Source organism: Leptosomus discolor, chromosome 22 (assembly GCF_034619465.1).
Source record: "Leptosomus discolor isolate bLepDis1 chromosome 22, bLepDis1.hap2, whole genome shotgun sequence".
In the NCBI taxonomy this organism is placed as follows: Eukaryota; Metazoa; Chordata; class Aves; order Leptosomiformes; family Leptosomidae; genus Leptosomus; species Leptosomus discolor.
In genome coordinates, this window is record NC_141412.1 from 1,590,145 (window position 1) to 1,603,721 (window position 13,577).

Here is a 13,577-nt window from a genome sequence, read left to right on the forward strand (position 1 = left end):
CCCGCCCGGGCCTCCTCTCCCCCAGGCGCAGCGAGGGGCGGCCGCGCTCCGTGCCCGCCGAGCTCCCCTTGCGGGGTGCAGCACGGGGTCCCTCTCCTGGCCCGGCCCCGCCGGTGCTGTGCAAAGCCCCGCACGCGCCGCGCGGCCCGGCCCGGCCCCTTACCTTGCGGCGCGGAGGGGGCTGGTCCCCAGCGCGGAGCAGGGCCCTTGTGGCAGGAGCTGGGGGCACGTACGCGTCCGGGCTGGCGCCCAGACCTCGGTCGCCCTCGCACGGTGACTTGCCGCGCCGCCGAAGCGCCGGTGTAGAAATTAAAGGGCCTGAACGTGTAACTTGCCATCGTGCTTTGCTGAGCACAGATGGGCAGACCCTCAGCAGGACAGACCTGCAGGGAGGGCGCTCCTGCCGCCTTCTGCGGATTTCTTTTGAATGCTCTTGCAGAGCTAGGCTACTATGGCGAAGAAAGTACGCTTTTATATTTGCAATGTGTTTCAGAGCATTAAGCAGGTGACTTCTTTTCTTCCTCCCCATTACTCCTGGATAAAATCCCTTTGATGGCAAGTAGTGCCTGTATTTCTACTGCAGCAGAGTGGCTGGCCTGAGACGGTCCTACAGAGGACCCCTTTAGCAGGGGGGTAAGGCCCTCCAGGTGAGCCATGAGAGGTAATCTACAGCACGGCAGAGAGGCTCCTAGTCCAGAGCCGGTAGGGAGCCGCTACCTTCACCCTGGCTTTCCTTGCTTAATTTCTGGCTTGACATCTCAGAGAAATGCTTCACCGATCGCTGACCTGAACAGGCTCCTTTTCCCTCAGCCAAACAGGTCAGCCTTTGCCTTGCAGCCTGAATGTATGCAAACCAGAAGTAAGGTCTCCTGCTGCTGCTCCCTTGCTGGTTTATCAAAACACACATCTGGGCTTGATTTGGCAGAGCGAGGAGGCAAGCTGCCCTGCTGGCAGCTAACAGCGGGGAGCATATCAGCAGAGGCATGTCATTTCTCCCAGGAATGTTTAAGATCCTTTTCGTCTGGCTTTTTTAATGCCAAAAGTCATCTTCTGTTCATACATAGGGGACAGGAATGGGATAGCATGGGCAAAAAGGCAGTGGGGGGGACTAGGAGGATTAGCTGAACCGCAGTTTAGCAGACCTACCACCTGGGAGAGAGAACTTGAAGAAAGAAACAGGAAAGCTTATCCACAACCAATACCCTCTAGCACCTGTTGCCCTGATTTTTATAGCAGACTTGGATTTTTTTTTTTTCTTTTTTCTTTTTTTAAGACACCCTTTAGAGGCTGGGGCTTTCTCAGTCTTTGGGAAGGAGACTGGAGTTGGCTGAGGGTTAAACCCTCATTCAAAAGAGGCACTTCTTTCCTCCAAGTTAACAGGATCAGAGGGTCTCAGCAGCATCTGAGAAGCAGCCGCTTGACAGCGATGATTTCTGTACCCTCCGTGCTATCAGACAAGGAGGCGTGTCCCTGGGAGGCTGCTCAGGCCGGTAGTTTGCTCTGTCTGGGGCGTTTGGTGCCCAGGGAGGCTTCATGACACTCCGGGGAGCCAGCACAGCCCTTCCCGGGGTGGGACGTGCAGCCCGTCACCAGTGAGACAGCCAGGGGATGGCACCATCCTCCAGCACAAAAAGCAGCTGCTGGGAGCAAAGCTGTGATTTCAGGCCTTTCCCTGCCTTGTTGCCGGTGTCCCCAGTTTCTCCATCCACGTCCTAGGAGATCAATGCTCAGGCCCGAACCAAATTTAATGAGTTCATCCCACGTTAATCAAGTTCAGGCACCCAATTCAGGATGGGCTGAGGACCCTTTTAAAGCCAACACTCACAGAGGCGCGCACACACGCACCTTTCACAGCCAGTGAACAGAGGAGCGCCTTTTTATGGGAAACGCAGCTCTCCCTGATTCACAGTAGTCACGAAACTGCGTTTGTGTGTTAGTGATCTCAAGGAAATTATCTACAGGGGACCAAAAAACAAACTTTAAAAAATACTCCCCTCTGACACTCAGCCCTTCGGAAGAGCGCGTCAGGGGAACCACGTGCTGGCAAGCGTTCTTTCTGCGCATCCCAGGTTTGGAAAGGCGCTACGGTAGCCCGTGCCACTCTTCAGAGATGCCCCAGCTTGAACCATGCAGCACGACTGCTTCACTAACACCCCTGTGCAGACGGCTGCAGTTCCTGCTGTCTCTGGCCCAGAGCCTCAGGCAAGGGGCATGCCGCAAGGGGACTGCTCACTCCAGGTTAAGCTTCCGTGCAAATACCACCCTGGGAATCCACGTCTGGACACAGGACCTAGCAGAGCGTCTAAAGAAGGGCAGACTGTAGGCATGAGGTTTTTTTTTTGTAATTTTTATTTGAACACAGTATTCTGACAGAATGCAAAGTCAAAATCCTCAGTTAGTATCAGTATTTACACCAGTGAGAATGGGAATAAAGGTGGAATCGATGTTTCACTTGGTAAAAAGATTTTTTGTTTTTTTGTTTTTTTAACAAGATAGAAGGCCCCCAAAAGTAGGGAATGCTGGGTAAGGATGTCAATGGAGGGTCTGAGAACAACTATCAAAACAGCCTAGTGTGAAAATCTGGGGTTTGAAGGCTCCATAGAAAAGTGTGAAAATAAAACTCCACTCTAAAAGCTGAACAACTGGATGCACTATTATCATCTTTACGTATGGTGCAGCATGAAATGTAATCACTCCACAACTAGAAGCTGATCAGTCTGCATTGCCATATAGATATATATGTATGGCATGGATACATATATAAACATATACAGCATAAACGGCATCAGGTTGGTCCCTCTTCAAAGGTTTAAATAAAAGCAATGAAGCTTAAGCTATCTTGGAAACGGGGTACTTCTAAATGAAAACCAACTATTTTCCATCAAAGGCGAGTATAAAACCACTCTCCAGAATGAACCTGCGAGTACGGGGAGGTGTCGCGAGGGCGTTAAAAAGGAGCGGGACGGACGCTCCCAGCGTTCAGGCAATCACAGGGCTCCCTTCTGCCTTAGGATGGCGCTCCCTCCATCGATCTCGACACAAACCCACTGCGGTCAGCAGGGTACTTTCTAACGATGCCGCTGGGTGTTGGATCGGGCTCTGAGCTGGTTACCTTTTACGACAGAAATGCCAATCCGGGTGATAGCTGCCACCACTTTCACCCAATAGGACATGTTTCTGGTCATTAGCATTGGGCAGCATTTGCTTCCTATCAGCTGCTCAGCTCTCAGTGGGTTGTAACTTAGGAGGTGTAACATACAGATGACAAAAGCAATCAAAAACATTGCAGAAATGAGGAACAAATGGTCGTGGTCATCCACAGGACTGGAGGTACTCACTGCCTACCCACTAGTCCTCTGCTGGCCCAAGGACTCTCCCCAAACACAAGACACACCACGGTAGCTTTTTGTGCTGCATTTTACAGATGGATTCCTTCGAAAAGAATTCCTAGGGACTGTGGGCCAAACTCCCCTGCAGTTATACTGACACTGCTGTGGTGGGTCATGCAAGGGCCAAATTTGACACAAGGCTCAGAAGGGAGGACCCGTCCTGCCCTGATACCCTGCTTAGGACGGGTACTGCCCGAGTGTCTATGCCTGGATATCCAGTCATCCACCATTTGCATCCCAGGAGCTAAGGAAAAAAATGCAGAAACCCCCACACTTAGCAAGCAACAAGACCGTTATTTTTCACAGTTTGAAATTACGTGATGCTACTGTAAAAGACTGCATACTTGGAAGAGTACACTGATAGAAGCGGCTCGATTTACCTGAGCCAAACTGCAGCCTACCCACCCCCCATCATCCTTCTCTTCATCACCTCAGCGCAACGGAATGGATGCCATTGTCAGCTCGGTTTGAGTTTTCATTTAAAGGCTTCTGTTCCTTGTAAGAGTTGTTCTCTTTTTTTTTTTTTCCTGTTTTTTTTTTTTTTTTTTTTTCAAATCTGAACTATCGCTACACCTTCCACATCCAAACTATGTTGAAGCTTTTATTATTTCAATACTATGACAAAAAACACGTTTCACACTAAAATAGTCACGCACCCACAGTGCACAAGCTTGCAGATCTAAAGTAGAATAAAAAAAGAAAACAAGAGGAAAAAAAGAGAGAAAAAAAAAAAACCAAACAAAACCCCAACAGAAGGAACATCTCTATACAATGGGCTGGTCCTCCCCTATATACCTCTGCCTTCCTTCCGCTCAAGCCTCCGCTTTTCACCCCAAAATCTCCTTGTTACTCCGCGACTCCCAGTGATAAATGCCCTTGATAAGCTCCCCCTCCGCTGTTACAATACAAGGACTACACTGGCCCCTTTTCCGACCGTCAAAGACACAACGCCAAGACAAGTGACATTACGGGGAGTCTTGGCACCTATTTCCAAGCACTTGCTTTTGATTTCATGGGCTCGATTCTGCAGAGCATAACGGATGACTCAATACACGTGACACGATAGAACAGAACAGATCAGTCGGAAGGGACCTACAGCGATCATCGAGTCCAACTGCTGACGGAGCCAGCTTTGCAGGGGCGGATGCGCCTGCTGCCAGGCACCCTTGTACAAACAGTCCTTGCTTTTAAATCAGCTTTCCAGGGTCAAAGGAAATGGTATTTACTGACATACTAAGGAGGAATCGATGTAGTCAAACCTCTGAAATGAGACCAGACCAGCCCTAACTGTACAATCTCCCTTCTGCTTCTCAAAGCTCCGGGAGGGTTCCACGAAGGAAAGGGGAGAATGTCCTAAAATAGCAGAGGTGATATTTCTCTTATGCAGTCAGGCCCACGTCCAGCAAGGGACTTAAACTCTTACGAAATTTAAGTATAGAAGGACTCTCACCAGCAACTCTCTCGTTCCAAGTTAAGCACGTGCTTATGTGGATTGCTGGATAAAGACCTCGAGTGGTGACAAGTGGTTCGAATACCCACCCCACCCCCCCCCCCCCCAAAAAAAACCCAAACCAAACCCCAGCATCATTCTTCTTCTTACTCCAGTAAGAAATAATAATAATAATAATAACAATAATAATAACAACAATAATTAAGAAAAGATAAAGGGGAAACAACTACTGTAAACATCCATGTTTTAAAATGTCTCCCTTTGCAAAGCAAGCATGCTGCTAACCTAGAATCTATAGACTGTATTTACTTGAAAAAAAAAAAAAGGCAGCTATTTTACACATACTTTTAAACACAACAAAAGTTAAAAAAAATATTTGTCAATTGTAAACACTGGAAAGAACAAAGTTGGCAAAAATTAACATAAAATTTAAAGAAATGTAGAGTCTGAATACTGCAAATTGAAATACATCCCCGAAGCTGCAATTTTGGCATTCTTCCTAAAAAAAGATAACAATAAAACCCAAATAAATGTCTAACATGGAGAACAGAATTCAGTCACAAAGAGCTCGAGACGCTTTGCATACTGAACAAATACAAGGTGAACAGAAATTATAACTTATTTATGAGGCTTTACATATTTCAAACTCGACTGAAAAGTATAAAAATAAATTGTGGACTTTGTTCATTAAGTACCAGCTGTACCAAGTAGTACAGCGGTTATATCTGCTATACTAACGAAGGAAAGAACAGGGTCTTTTTTTTTTGGTCTTTTTTTTTTTTTTTTTTTTTTGTCTAGGACTAGTTGATTTTGAGCTTCCCAACCACGTTGCAAAGAGTATTTGCAGTTTTGCTTACTTGAACCTACACAGGGTCAGCTAAGCCCTGATTTGGCCACGGGTTTAACCCTGTTTTTAAAATGTATTACTTTTTAAAAGCAAGTGCACAACAAATAGAACCTTTCTAGAAATCTTTAAAAAAAAGAAAAAGGAAAGAGAAAAAAGAAAAGAAAAAGAGAGATTCCCCCCCTCCCCCCATTTATGCATTTTCTGTTTTGTTTGTTTTTTTAAAAAAAAGGCAACAGACACTAGAGGAATGAGATGTGTGTTGTGTTCCGTGTTTTAAATGCTTAGGTGAAGTTGTTCTGTCGTTTGCTTTCATCTGTCGCTGATCATGCCTTGCTCTCATTCTCATTTGTTTGTGTGGCTTCATTGGGGACCGTCTTGACTTCTGCTGGAGGTGTCTTGGTTTCCGTTGCCTGCACTTCAGATTTGTCTTCTACTGGGATTTTCCTGAGGAAGAATCACCAAAATGGCACAGTTTAGAGGCAGAGAAATATAGGCTGTCTATTGCTGAATCAGTGAGAAGGAAAGTGTGTTCCTGGAAACAAGCAAATGTATCGCCTCGCTAGAGCGAAACGAGCATTTCCAGGTGCAGAAATAAGGAAAATCAAACTTACACCGCCCCCCGCCCCCACGCCAGCTTCATTTAGCTCTAGTGAAATCTCTTTGATTTCCCTCCTGCCCTGAGCTAACACCCCAGTAGGACGCAGTCTCGGGCTGCAGCAGAGGCACGAGGCATGTTGCGTTGCAGAAAGGAGCAAAAGGGAAAACACACAGTTGCAGAGGAATTCGGTTTTACCATCACTCATTCACGTCACCCAAGTGTCCTATTAACACAGGCTGCAATTTTAGCTGAAAATCTTTTTCCCTACAGGAAGTCAGCCCCAGAATTCCCCAGTATGTTGCAGGAAGGGAAACACAGAAGTAGTGAATTTTGTCAAGCACATTTTCACAAGCGTAAGGGAGGTGAACATCTTCACAGGCTAAAGCTCAGGTTCATCAGCCCATCTTTTGGCACTCTACTGAAGAGTCAGGGAAGCCTGTTTGTCCAACGCTCTCTTCATAGTCCCCAACAGTGCCACATGAGGCGCATCTGGCGGCCTCCCCGAGGAAGCGCCCGTTCCAGCCCATTAGCCACCAAGTTAGCCCGAGATGACCGCAATCTTAATTCACCCTGACGAGCAGGTGAAAGGAATCTAAGCCTATGGTTGCAACGCTGATTTGCGCCAAGGGAAGCCGATGAGCAGCTCAGGTAGAAGGTGGCTGGATCGGCAGAAAGAACACAGCTCTGCGTGCCACCATACCAAGAATTCATTCATCTGACACAGACCAAGTTGCGTTAATTCAGCAGAAATGTTTCCTTACTACGGGTAAACCTTTTCCTGCCTCCTTTCAGCTCACTACCAGGTGACAAATCTCTTGTTTGTCTCTCTGTAGCACCCAGCACGGCAGGGCAGTGGCTTTAGGTGCAGTGCATTGAAGTGAACACGCATTTCTCTGCTTGGGAGTCGCTCGGCTGCACCCGCCAACCCCAGCGCATCTCCTGTGCCACCCAGGCTTTCCGGGAAGGGCCAGATGCTCCGTAGCTGTGTGGGGCACACACCTCTAATATACCATGACAACACGCTGCCAAGTTATCCTGACCCACCTGGGCTGAGCTGCTCCCCCTCACTCAGACAGGACCGCATTGCCTTACCCTTTTGCCAGTTCAGGGACAAATCCAGAGCTACAGTTTCACATGGCACTAGTTTCTGCCCCACTTACACTGAAGTAAGCTCTGAAGGGCTCCACCGATCTGTTTAGGACATTGAAGTTACGGGGCTGAGGACAGCACTTCCTCTGCACCAGACTGATCTGTTTCTGATCTCTTTCACAAAAGAATAACCTACGATAGGCAAAGCTGCGTAAGAGTCTAAAAGGTTAATGCATTTATGATAAATTCCCGGGTTTGTCTTTTCCCTGCTTCCCTGGCACAGCCTGTTTCTGCTTTGCTCCTGGACCTTTAAAGCCAAGCCCTGTTTAGTTGGTTCACAGATGAGTTAGTTTGCTAAGGAAACAATGAGATTAGTTAGGAGAACACACAACAAGAACACAGCACAAGCACCAGCGCACAAGAGACATAGCACACAACCAACAGAAGATTAAAGGCAGCCATACTCGGTCTTTGCAGGTGCAGCAGGTACAGAGCTGTCTGCAGTGGAAGAAGCAAGCTCACGAGCTTGCCCGCTAGTCACACTGGCAGGAGTAGTAGTGCCAAGAGCTGCAAAAACATCCTTTGCAAGATCAATGTCTGGTGTCTTGAAGGTCCCTTCGTCCATTTTAAAGTCCTCATTCTGGGAGGGCTTTGTGGTGCTGCCTGAAGCAGCCTCGCTCTTCACATTGCTTGGGTTCTTGGTTGTCTCTGTTGGGCTCTTCACTGTACTGGCCTGCACGGCTTCCTTTTCAGGGCTCTTGGTGCTCGAGGCCTCCTGCTTGGGCTCTGATGGAGCTGGAGGGCCAGTAAGGTTTCCAGGGCTTGGGGCAGCTGGCTTGTTACCAGCTGCCGCTTTGGAGGTCTCGGCCACGTTAGCAACAGTGCTGGGGCTGAGCACTGCACCTTGGTTGGACAGGACACTTGAAGACAAATTGTTAGTAGCTGGAGTAGAGCTTGGGGTATCGCTGAGATCGACAAGGGGGGCCACTTTGGGGGTGGAGGAGGGTGGTGGTGAAGAGACTGAGCTGGCTGCCCCTTTGGCTGGAGTAGCCTGGCCAGGCGACATGGAGTTTGAGTCAGGAATGGCCGTGGCTGGCAGGGCAGCACTGGAGGTCAGCGTAGTGGTCTCGCTGGTGGGGCTGTTCTGAGCAGTGGCAAAGGTTTCAGTGATAGTGTCAGAGTTAGTGGTGCCCGTAGTTACAGAAGGCAGCATGTCCTCAACAGTGGCTGCAGTATCGGCGGGGTGCCTGCGAAGAGGACAGGAGCAGAAGAGAAATAGAGACAATGAAGCCTGTAAATGACAGCAGAGGAAAGGGGAGCAGAGCGTGAGATGCGAGAAGGCAGGTGGGTGGTGGAGGAGCAGCATGGCACGTGGTTACGACACACACAGAACACGGAGAGGTACTCAGAGGAGCAGAAACCTTTCAGAGGTCAAACGTGCAAAGGGCAGCAAGGGCCAGCTGGGATGACTGAAGAATAACTAGGAAGAGAAAGAGAGCAAAGAGGACACGACCTTCAGGAATGGCTTGTTCACGCAGATTTTGGTTCAAGTCTTAGCCAAACTTGCAGAGACTCTTCCCTTTCAGCCTAACTTTCCTCTCAGCCTCTTCCGCCTAACCTCACAAGGAAGCTTTATAACAATTCTCTGAGCTTGCAGCCCTGTGCCATCTGCCACCACGCAGCAAGGTCCCAGTGTAGGACCCCTGAATCCAGTCTCTCATCTTGGCCCTGCCCTTCTGCCTGCAAGTCTAAGGCCTTCATCAAATCACACAGAACATAACTTTCTCTCATACACATGTGTAATGCATGTGCACATACGCAAGCATACATGCGTCTTTTAGGTGATGTTTTCCGCTCTTTTGACCAGATTCCAGCCTGTTATGTTAGCTGGAATAAGGTTTGCCTTAGGACCATGTCTGACAGCGTAACTACGCTTTAGCAGCCACGATGTAGCACTGCTCGCCTCAACAAGTACATGGATGCAAGGCTCAAAAAACAAATGCTTTATTCCATGAGAAGCCAGCGTGCCTGAGAACACCACCTCAGACTTATTAACAGACAGAAAACCTTCACAGAGGAGGAGAACTGAGTTAAAACTCTGGTAAGGCTTGTCAAGGAAATGAGGACGATATAAATGCCAGCTATTCCTCCATCTGCATTTCAGTGCTGCTTGTGGACATAGGCCCTTTCTCCTCTCACCTTACAGAGACTTCCAGCAGAGCCATTTTACCAGTGGGCCCCACTGCTACCCTCATTCAAAGGAGGTGAGCAGTATGCAGGTGGAAGAGCCTGACCACCTCACCACTGTGATGACTCTGCTGAAGGAAAGGAACCCAACTTGTGCCATCAACCCCAAACCTGACCTAAATGTTAAGAAGCATTTCAGCAGCTTCCTAAAGTGAATTCCTCTCATTACTACTCCAGAAGCTACAGAGACTTCTCCATAGCTCACTCAGCGGACACTAGAACTGCAACAGTCTAGGAAAAAGCACAACGCAGACAGTGGGTGATACTTAAACCTTGCCAATCCCAGCTAACGTGGGTTCACAGACTCGGGCCCTAGACAAGTTCTCCCATATAAACAAAGCTCATAGGTAGCTCTCAGCCCTCTCACAGAATCATCAGGCTTGCCATGCCTCCCCCGACATCTGGAGCGTACCTACTCTGCTGCTGATACCAGTACAGAGGTCTGTTTCCACCACGGGGCATTCAAGCACTCATCCAGCATTGCTGGGGCAGAGCTGAAGCAGGAGTCAGTGCTAGCTGGGGGCTGCTTTTGCTCTGGATCCTTTGCAGTGAGCCTTGACAGGTGCCTGATCTACACTGGACAGGACTGGCAGAGACAGGTCTTTCCAGAGACATTGCTTTACTCCCCTTTCCCTTCCAGTACTGGAAACAGGAGTCACTGAATCTTGAGGAAGAGAGGAGGCATTTCCTCACTTGGCATATCGCAAATGGAATGTGGAGATTTTACCTTTCTTCCTCTCTTCCTGCCCTAAGCCATGGGCATGAGAGACCAGGGATCAAGGCAACTGAGGGCAACGTATTAATCCTGTGCTAAGATCAACTAATGCCAACATACTCTGGCTCCGTCAGCGGGGTGGTCTCGTTGGGCTCCGTGTGTTTTCCCCCATCGTGGTTGGGGGTCCGCTCCTCTTCAGTCCGCACCTCCACGATAGGCTCCTTGGACTCATCTTTCCTGTAACAAAGGAATCGCATGGAGATTGGTTCCCAGGTATCCTCCTGCAAAGACATCCTGCAAATGTCGATAGTGAACGACAGAAACAGACTAGCCTAAACAGCAGATTACTTCTTTTCGTCACTTCCCTTTCCAGTTATTACCTACAGCACAGAAGACCACCGTGACGTCCAGCATTTGGGCCAGCCGTTTGATGGCTACTGACAGGAATAGGATGAAACCAGAGAAATAGCTGAGGAAACCCCTTCCTCGAAATATAAAGCAGAACCAGCGTGGCCCCCAGATCTTTTCAGCACCCTCCCACCAGAGACGAGGAACCCAGAACTCCCTGAAACAGTTTATTTCCTGGGGTTGCTGAGGGGACAGGCTGACCAACAGAAGGAGCAATGAAGTGATGACAGTACTCACGAGAAGGCGGCTTTGCCCTCCTCCATGTCTTTGCCCTTGGCTCCTGGGCCAGATTTGCCGCATAAGTTGACAGCAATGCACATCAGCAGGCCACACTTGTTCAGGAAGTAGCAGGTGACATCCACAGCCACCAGGAGTAGCACAAAGATAACAATGAGAATGCCTATGATGGCAGCAGTCCCAAGGCCTGATGTAGGGCTAGTGCTGGCTTTAGAGACCAAAAAGAGAAGAAGGCAGTGTAGTTAAAAGGCAAGTTGGGGCTAGTTATGGCTTAGATTTAGCTGTGCTTAGGTTGCAAGTATGGGAGACTTACAGGAAGTACACCTAGCAGCCTTGTGTTACGACCAGTACTTTATCCTAAAGACATGCAGGACAATTCCCCTGGAAAGACAGCTTCACTTGGACCTAATGGGGCCCTTGCCAAAGGCCTGGAAAGCAAACTACAGAAACCTCTTCTACTGTAGCATATACCTAGCTGGAACTCTGAAGGGCTTCTGTTTCCCTCCAGCACTTTCTCAAGATGAGGACTGTGTCTAGGGTCCAGAATGACTTTGGCGCGGCCAGCCTGGCACAAGGACAAGCGAAGCCTAGACTCTGTAGTGGGACTTGCCCTGGCGGGACACAGAACACTGGGTGATACCTGGGGGGCCTTAGCATTGATTAGCTCCTTATGTGGTGAAAAACGAAAGGAGGAGTTAAACCCTTTCCTACTTCTTAGGTAAGACTCAGCCATCCAGAACTAGGAAGGGGTAAGCTTTTTGTGTCTCACCCAGAGATAGTTGAGCTCATCAGTGAATGCTCTAGAAGCGTTTTCGCTTAGGTACAGACAACAATCCAAGTAGCCTTCTGAGGAAGCAGCATGTCTGTCACTGTCCGTAGGAATATTTTGTGTGGGGTTTGTTTTTTTTTTCTTCTTTCAGTTAACATGCAACTCTATTCACTTCTATTGCATTTTTCACTCTGGCTGTCACAACCCTCAAACACTTCCAGCAAACCACTTCTCTCCCCTCAGCGCGACGTAGGTTAACTTTGACAGGTGGAGAGATCGTTTCCAGGGCTCACAGACAGAGAGCCCTACCCCCTGCCACACATTTTATTACTTAAAAATAGGAGACAGAACATCCTTAGCACGAGGCAGATAACTGGTGTTCATTTGGTGACCCTGATACGTATTAAGGAATCCACACTCCAACAGGAAAGTTTCTTTCTGCATTTAGCTGTATCCAAGTGTCACTCTGAGGCACCCAACTCTGACATTTGCATCACAAGTCCACTGAATGCTCAGCAGAACATTTATGCCACAGAGCAGCCCCCTGTCAGCACCTTGCAGGAGGCTGCATAATTAAAATGACCCTCTGATGTATGTAGGCAGTGAGGAGGTCATGTATTTCCCCTCTTCTAATGTATTCACAGTTCTTGCGTAGATTATTCGATAATTAACATGTTCCTGTTCATACGAGCTCCTGGAGAAAAAGCTAACGATGTGTCAAACTTCTCATCTACATCATCTTTCTGGGAATGAGCTCCCTGGCAGGCTAGTAAAGGTGCACTAAGGAAAGCATCAGACAGGATTACACGGCCATAGTTCCTCATTGTACATCCAAAATACACCTTATTCTCAGTCACCAGAGCTGGAGCGAGACAAAATAGTTCATACTGGGACAGACAGAATTTTCCCATGTGCTACAAGACATCTTCCGGAAAATTCCATTCAAACCAGAGTCCAACTCTTTTCTTCCTCTCCCCACCAGCTTTTACAAGAGCTGTCAGTATCAGCTATAAGCCCCTTAAGGTCAGGAATTATCTGACCACACCCCTAGCCTTATACCTTGCCTACACCTTGTCTGTGAACCACTGCACACGACCCCCGCGAGCTGCAAGAACAACTGCAACAACTGCCAACACGTTGGGACAATCACAGCCTCTGTCTCTGGGGCACAGACGAAGGTTCTGGGTCCTCGGCCGGCAGTGCAGCCGTGGCTGTTTTCAAACGGCTTCGTGTTTACCCACAGAATTGGACTCGGGCAAGCTGCTTTACAGAAACAGTAAGGAAGGAACTAATTTCTTCCTGCGCTCCTGTGCAGGAGTCAGTTCGCTGTGCCAGTGGAGATCAAAAGGTTCGGGCATTCCCACGGGATCCTGGGCCAGCCTGTTACCATTTCACTTCTGGCAAGACCAAGGCACATGTATAAACAGGGATAAAAGGAGCTGGAAATGAAAGAACGCTTTGGCATGGGTATGACTAACGTGGGAAAGCTCTTCAGAAAAGATGCTGAGGAGGAAGACTATGCGAGGAAATATCACAATCGTGGCTGAAGAATTTTTAAAAAAGTTACTTGGGAAACTCAGTCAATGGAACTTCAAAAAAGAAGCGTACAGGGATGAGTCAGGTCGGTTTAGCCCTAATAGAACATACAAGTAAAGGCACTTTATTTGAGCAAAGATACAAGAAGATTCAAAAGTTGGGAACAGAAGGTGGATGAGTTTAGGCTAGGAATAATGTATGGAATTGTAACAGAAATCCCCAAATGAGAGCAGAACGTCGTATCTTTCTCCACCCAACTTGGCTGAAAAGAAATCTGCTTTACTTTCTAAAC

The 13,577-nt window shown here is 48.3% G+C and overlaps 1 protein-coding gene across 1 annotated transcript in view; it reads right to left on the reverse strand.

Moving 5' to 3' along the window:
• Nucleotides 1-6,009: 6,009 nt before the first annotated feature.
• The window catches only part of NCAM1 (neural cell adhesion molecule 1), a 59,331-nt gene continuing 51,763 nt past the window's right edge, over nucleotides 6,010-13,577 (reverse strand). Inside the window, exons 18-21 of the mRNA XM_086476774.1 lie at nucleotides 10,981-11,188; nucleotides 10,456-10,572; nucleotides 7,838-8,620; nucleotides 6,010-6,130 (exon numbers count right to left, since the gene is read on the reverse strand). Of these exons, the coding sequence (XP_086332900.1) occupies nucleotides 6,010-6,130; nucleotides 7,838-8,620; nucleotides 10,456-10,572; nucleotides 10,981-11,188 (1,229 nt within the window). The remainder of the gene's footprint in view (nucleotides 6,131-7,837; nucleotides 8,621-10,455; nucleotides 10,573-10,980; nucleotides 11,189-13,577) is intronic.